The sequence below is a fragment of the Apodemus sylvaticus genome, chromosome 1 (genome assembly GCF_947179515.1).
Source record: "Apodemus sylvaticus chromosome 1, mApoSyl1.1, whole genome shotgun sequence".
Lineage (NCBI taxonomy): Eukaryota > Metazoa > Chordata > Mammalia > Rodentia > Muridae > Apodemus > Apodemus sylvaticus.
The window spans coordinates 101427069-101434761 of NC_067472.1; the positions used below are offsets into that span (position 1 = coordinate 101427069).

The window sequence follows — 7693 nt, forward strand, 5'->3', positions numbered from 1 at the left end:
AAATCTATAGTTCTGTTTGTAATACTCTGGCTAGTCTAGTGGACAGTTTTTCTGTATTCTTAAATATAGTTATTTAGCTTTTGTTAATTTTGGAATGATTGTGAAAGGAATTTTTAAAACTTTTTCATCATCATTTATGTAAAAGAAATCATGTAAAGGGACTCTTCAAAAGCACTTCCATTCCCCTCCATCGTATCTAGAATGCTACCATGCATTTAGGAGATGCTGAAGTCCATGTACATCATGAGGAAGAGTTTTTTATTTCCCTTGTAAGCTCCTCCAACAAAGCAACTTTTGGAAGCCCCTCCTGAGTTCTCTGGTCCTAAGTGCATACACAATAGGGTTGAGCGAAGGAGGGATGATATTGTGCATCACATTGAGCAAAACTGGGATCAAGGTGGCCTTGGTCTCTGCCAAGTGAGTTACTGAAATCACTACAACAACAGTGTAGAAGAAGAGGATGAGGATGAGGTGGGAGCTACAAGTGTTCAGAGCCTTAGAAACAGCTTCACCCGAATTGAGTCTGAGTACAGAGCGCAGAATCAATGTATATGACAATATTATGAGACCCAGGTCACTCCCCATTCCAACCCATGCCAGGATCAGCTGGCAAATGCTATTCGGCCTCCTGTCATCACAAGCCAGGCTTGTGACTCCAAGGTTAGAGCACAAGCAATGATCGATTTCATTTCTTGAACAATAATTCCGCTGGGCTGCAAGCACAGGCACTGGAATGACACACAAGCCATTTCTCAGTACCATGAAAAGTGTGGCTTTTAAGATCAAAGAATTGGTAATAATTGATGAATAGCGGAGAGGATAGCAAATAGCTACATATCTATCGAAAGCCATGCAGAGGAAGATACCAGACTCCATGCCTACAAAGCAGTGAATGGCATAAATCTGAGCAAAACACTCAGGAAGGCTAATGACTTTGGCATCAAACCAGAAGATGGCCAGGATCTTAGGCATGATGGTGGTGGCAAGGCCCATGTCCACCACAGAGAGGATGCCCAAGAAAAGGTACATGGGTTGCCTCAGAGACGGGTCCTGATAGATGATGATGAGAATGAGAATGTTTGTCCCTATGGCTGAGAGATAGAGCAAGGTCAGGGGTAGTGAGAGCCAGTGCTGCCAGCTGTGGATGCCTGGGAATCCCAGCAGGATGAATTCAGACACCTGGAACTTGGAGCTGTTGACATCTTTGAAAGATGTAGGCATTTTCCTGTAAGGAGAAGAAAAGATAGGGTCTTTAACGTTGCTTTCTCTGAGCATAAGCATCATTAAATGGTGTTTATCGCTTACACTAAAGACTTCTTTTTATTTAAGAAATAGGCATTTAAAATTTTCACATGCTTTATAAAACCACATCTTTATTCAAAAAACAGAACAATATATTTACTATTAAAGGCATAGTTCTCGTATTGAAACACTTAAGAGTTAATATTAATTTGAAGTCTTAAGTCTGGTTCTTAAAGAATGGAGCTGGGGTTCGAGTTCACAATGGAAAGTCAACTGCGTAATGTTCAGTGTGTGAAAATGTACATACTGAAGAACTCAGCAACAGTTTACTCAAAAGTCAAGTTCACGTTTTAATACTCTTTTGGGAGGGTTTTTGTGAGGTACTGTGACCTAATGATCAAATCATGATGAACTACAGAATCATTCTTATGAGCACAGCTCTGACTGTGCTGGTTTTAGTAACACAATGGTGGCAGACTGGGTAAAGGAAATGATTTTTTTTTTTTTAAGAACACTTCGAGACCCTAAGTGTTGTCTTAGTAGATTTAGCCCTGCTTGGGAATACCCAGAAATCACCTTCCAGAGGACTGTTAGGGTAAGAACTGCTTTCCTGGAAGTCTTTACAGTGTTAGGACTTGATCTATCATTATCTCTCCATGACTTAAAAGCTGTTTGTTTTGTTTTTCCAATGAAGATTCATGACTCCTAGTAAAGTGGAAGAATTACGGTGACAAACAGCTTTGCCATTTGTTGACAAAGGGAGATATCATTTGTATGTTGCATCATACAAATTCATCAAATGCAATTTCCTGCTTTTTCCCAAGGTCTTCAGCAAATTCTACTGGGATGCAGGCTTTCTTGGTTGCAGTTGGACTTCTTAGTCTTCTTAGTATTTTCGTTCATACTTGGACCACTGATGTAAATGAGAATCTCTGCCTTAAGTTCCCAGTGTGCACACTGCATATTGGCATGTGGCAAACTCAATCTTGGAAGACCTCTGTTCTATGTAGCCTGGAATCAGGCTGTCATGGATGCACTAGTGCAAGATGTTGTCTTCATTCTGAACCATGAAAGAGCCCACAAAAGAGAAGCAAAGACATCACTTGCAATGCGTTTTGGAAATGGTTCTGTTGCTTCACATTTTGATGTGTCACTGTGTATGAAGACATCAAGAAGCAGGGGGTGGGAAGATTGTACAGTGGTACAAGAATCAATAAATAAGACCCATCATACCTACCAAGAAATTTGCATGGGTAGAGACTTTTTTGAAGAACAATTGGATAAAATAAACAAAAACAACTCTGGGTCTTTGAAATTATTGAATGCATAGCTATAATCTAAAGTAGAACTTATCCAGCTAAGAACAAATGTGCAGACTCTGCACATGGTGGGAAATTTGGATCTACCTTCATCAAACCAGGAGGTAGAAAAGGTGAGCAGTGATTTGAAGATTCAGGTTTTGGAGCACGAGCTGGAACTGATGGGGACAGAATGAAAATGATCTCAAAAGAGGGCCACAAAAGCCAAACATCCAGCTCAGAAGAACAAGCTCTATGGCTGGAATCTTTCAATGGTGTTTTAAAGCCATCAGCTCAGTGATTAAAAAGAAATGGATGTTACAGACAGTCTATTACTGTAGTGCTTATGGTAATAAAGCATTAGGGAGTTCAAGAGACTTAGGAAGAGAAGTAAACTTACAGGTCACATTTACATGTGCTGGGGGTGTGAATCAATGGTAGAAAGTTTTGCCATCATACATGTCTCAAGGTTTGATTCTTGCCACTTCCAAAAAGTACTATAGTTAACAATTTGACTCACCCCAAAAATTCAAGAATAAATAAGAAATCTGTTTTTGGAAGATCTTTTGTTATTCCAGGCAGTGTTACCACACAAATGCAGTTAGAGTCTATCTAAGCATTTCTTCCCCTCCTCAGAAAGAGAATTGAGTGAGTGCCTTGTTTCCATTGTTTCATTCTTATCAATGCTTGGCTTAACATTATTCACTGATAACAACCACTAGAATTTTAGTCTGTAATTATGGGATATTTAATTTTGTAAATAATGCATGAATATATACATAAATAATATATATCCATTACATATATTATATACATTCATATTTTATACATCATTTTATCAAAAGTATTGTCATAAACATGTAAAGGTTCAAGAAATAAAATATGCTGAAGTTTAGGGGATGAGTGTATTTTATTTTATAGTCTACTTTGTATACAAACACACTTGAAGTGACTGCGAAAAAATTAAGCAATGCTAAGTGACCATAGCTAAATTTTTAATCTTAACTAGCCATCTAGTGATATTGGAGATGAATTTTAGTTACTTGAGTCTTAATGGATCTATGAAGACAGAATTTTGACACGCATAATGATGTTTTTATTATTGTATCAGGCACACTTAATATGAGTTATATCCTCTGATCCTCAAGTGTACAGTGCAATATTATGTACATCGTTATACACAGATTTCAGAGACTTTTCCTATAAAATGGAATCTTCATAACTAGAGAACAAAAATTACACCCTACCTCATGGACAAGCCAAATCTATCATTCTGAGGAAGTTGCAGGCAGGAAGATGCTCAGAATCCTGGTAAAATTAGACTCATGCACCTTCAAATTCTATTGATTATCATGCCCTTGATTTTCTTGGCCCATCACATGAGTGAAAAAAAAACCAGCCTGTCCCTTACACACACACACACACACACACACACACACACACACACACACACACACACACATTATTCATATTATTTATTTATTTTTGTCCCCACTCACATTCTTTTTCTCCAAGGTTATAGCTTTTGTGCTTGTTTCTCTCTCTCTCTCTCTCTCTCTCTCTCTCTCTCTCTCTCTCTCTCTCTCTCTGCAGTTTGTTCTTTTTCCAACAATCTGACCTATCTAGAATTGCTGTTCTCTTCCTTAATTGATGGCTCTACACTCTTATCCATGTGCATAGGGCATAATCAGGTGAGGCTCAGATCAAATTAAGCATCACCCCTTGTCTTTAACTCCTTTATATTCAGCATTTCAGATGATTAAAATATATAAATAGTTTTTAACTATTAGCTGTGTAAAAAAAGTATAAGTTTTTCAATTATAGGTATTTCATTCTCAATATGTATGCCATGGTATAAGTTATTAGACATTTGTGAACACACACACACACACACACCATTTGTAAAGTTATGTACCAAAGTTTTAAAGTATCTTTAAAGTGAGATGTTAGTAATTTAGTTATACTAAATATGGGTTTATTCTTGATACAGTTATTTTAAACACAGAAAAAAAGATATTTAAGAAAATAATTTCCCTATGGTATTACCCAACAAGAAACAATTATTTGTTGTCAATATTTTTATACTTATGTCTTTATATATTTATGTGAGGTTGGGCCACACAACTGACACTGTTCATGTGTGGAAATTGGAATATTCTTCAGGAGTCAATCCTTCCACTTTTGGGGTTCTGGAGGTCAACTTGGGGTCACCAGGCTATTTGCAGCACTTTTACCCATTGATCCATCTCATTAATTCCAAGAAACAATTAATAACAAGATATTTTTCAGGTATTTCTTAAAGCTTCCACATTTCTATAAGCATATAGTCTTTAGTGACTGTTCATGATAAATCCAACATGACTAGAGTAATCGTAATGTAACCAAACAATAATTTAATGAATGAAAACTGCAAAAAAGTTTAGAGATGAGCTATGTTTTCTGAGACCTTAGGTAAGCATTTCAAAGAAGTTTAGCATAGTATCCACACATCTTGAGAATTTGAAACTGTAAAACACGTATTTGTACAAGACCTGGCATTTCTCTAAGACCCTCACTGATTCTTTCTACTTCAAATCACATAACCTATCTTGTTTGATAGATTCTCATTTTATTTCTTTCAAAAGGTATACATTACATTTACTTATTTATTTTTATATGAGGTATTTTAATTTTTAATATTATATGGTATGATTAAATCAAGTTGATTAATGTTTCCTTCATCCTAAATATTTTATTCATTGTTTATATATGCAAAATATTTATGCATATTTTCATAGAGATATATAATGTTAGCAATATTGAAATGTACATATCTTAATGTCCAACTCTATTCAGGATTCTATGCAATTGACTTAAAAAGACCAGACTCTTCCTACTGCCAACCTGAGAGCGTCCTTTCTTGTCCCCCATCCTTCTTCCTTCCCATGCGGACTATGGCCACTGCCATCCTCTCTCTTCTTCTCTGAATAAAATTGTTTTGTACTACACCTGAGAGATATCATTTGATATCGTCTTCCTATGTAGGTATTATTTCGTTTAATGTTACGGTCTCTGCTTCTACTTGTGTTGTCACAAACTCCAGAGTTTCTACCTTTTTAAGGCTGAATAATTCTATTTTTATCATTTTCACTTAAAATGTACCCCAGTTGATATTTCTGTTATTCAATTAAGACTAGAAGTAAGTTTGAACTCAGAAAAAAATTTTAAATTTTTAACAATTAAATTCTAAGTAACATAATATATGTTTCTTTCATGAAAAAATGCTTGATAATGTAAATATTGAAAACAACATGGAGGTTGGGTTTTTTCTAAAAACAACCTCTGCTGTTCCATACCAGCCTGATATTTTCTACATTTGCCCTTAGACCTTTTCTCAAAAGCTTTACAAACCTCTGTCTCCTATTATGCTAGGAAGGAGTATTGCTTGCTTTTTGCCAGAAAATGCAGAACAACATTAAATTTGGAACAAAACACCATTTGCTGGAGAATTAACCAATAAGACTGAAAGAAGTGTGATAACTTACTGTTGCTATGAACAGAACTTCACAGCCTGGAGTCTTAGCAATGGAAGAAGTTTCCCACTGGGAAACACATTTTGATAATTTTGTTTTTACATGAGATAAGGATGTATTCTCATCTGAGTTTGGATGAAAATCATGAAATCGCAGACTTATAGAATTTATGGAAAATATTACCACCTCAAAAACCTAAGGATAATAGGCTCCCATTAGAGACATGAGGGAGAATGGCCAGTAGAGAAAGCTGAATTCCTATGGTGTTAAATCCCTAAAGTGTAACAAGGAGATTAATTCAGAGATGTGTTTTCTATTAATGTAACCTGACACCTTTCATAAATAGGAATAACATTTTTCTTCAGGAAACTAAAATGATCCTAAAGTAGCTAGGAACTTCTTCATCATTCTTAAGCATAAAAACTTTAAAGTACTATAAAATATGTGATTAAAAAGCTTCTTTAAAATAGTTTTCTTAAAAGAAATTATTTATTCATTCAAAAACAAAGTTTCTAGTGTGTTTGCAAAATGACATGTATAAAGTGATCACTAAATACATGAACTTCATTCTCCTAAAAATTGTGATCACTAAATACATGAACTTCATTCTCCTAAAAATTGTTTTCTAGTTAGGGCAAGGAAATATAATGTTAAATGTAAAAGAAATAAAATACAGAAATATCAAGACTCGTACAAATATCTTAATGTAAAATTACCCAGTAAGGCACAAAAATAGACACATAGACAAGAGCAATAGAAGAAAAATACAAAAATAAACTTCACATAGCTACAGACACTTGTGTCATGAATATATATTGAACGAAATACAGCCTTTTCAGTAAATGATTCTGAGAAAATTGGATATCTACCTGCAGAGAAATTACGTGGATCCATACTTCTTACCTTATAAAAGAAATTCAAAATGGATTAAAGGCTTTGTTGAAAGACCTAAGCCTCTGAAATTTCTAGAAGAAAACAGAAAAAAACTCTTCAAGATATAAACACAGGCAAGAACTTTCTCAATCGTACTTACAGTTGCTCAGGAAATGAGGCAAACAATTAAAAACTGGGACCCATCACTGTAAGTAGATAGAAGCGATTACTGGTGACAGCAGTTTTACTACAGATGCCAACTTCTGGTTGAAACTAGTTTGTAACAGAAGAAGCAAGAGTCAAGAATGTAGAAGTAATTAGTATCAAAATTATTTTAACGAACTCAAGTAAAAATAAATGGAAATAATGCATTGGTTGCAGGACATAGGGAAAAAAAGCTGGAATTAACTAGAAGTTTCCTCTCTAAAGATTGGCATTCGCAGTGCCTAAAGGTGTTACAAAGGCTGCTGAGGGGGAGTTGTCATTAACTGTCTTGTTTAACTGTGGGCTCCGAATGCTATTTTACCAACCTGTCAAGCAGCATGGACCCACCAGTGCAATAGTGGCATAGCTGTTTGGGGACAAACCAACCATTTTCTGATTGACTTCAAGACCTTCTCCACAGGAGCAACCTGATATCTGGTACTAAAGACTGGTCAAAAGCCTGCAACTAAGAGGTCATACCCTTGGTAGAGAAGCTACTGCCATTATTTTGCTAAATTGATATGTTAGGGCTGTCAAATTGCCTTGTAAATATTTATGTTTATG

General features: G+C 35.6%; 1 protein-coding gene across 1 annotated transcript; it reads right to left on the reverse strand.

Moving 5' to 3' along the window:
* Window positions 1–258: 258 nt before the first annotated feature.
* Window positions 259–1221, reverse strand: LOC127680608 (olfactory receptor 56B1). The gene has a single exon (XM_052176188.1). The coding sequence runs from the start codon at window positions 1219–1221 to the stop codon at window positions 259–261; it is 963 nt and encodes a 320-aa protein (XP_052032148.1).
* Between the last annotated feature and the right edge of the window lie 6472 nt (window positions 1222–7693).

Coding starts and splice junctions, on each gene's coding strand:
- LOC127680608 (XM_052176188.1), bottom strand. CDS start 1,221: ATGCCTACATCTTTCAAAGATGTCAACAGCTCCAAGTTCCAGGTGTCT.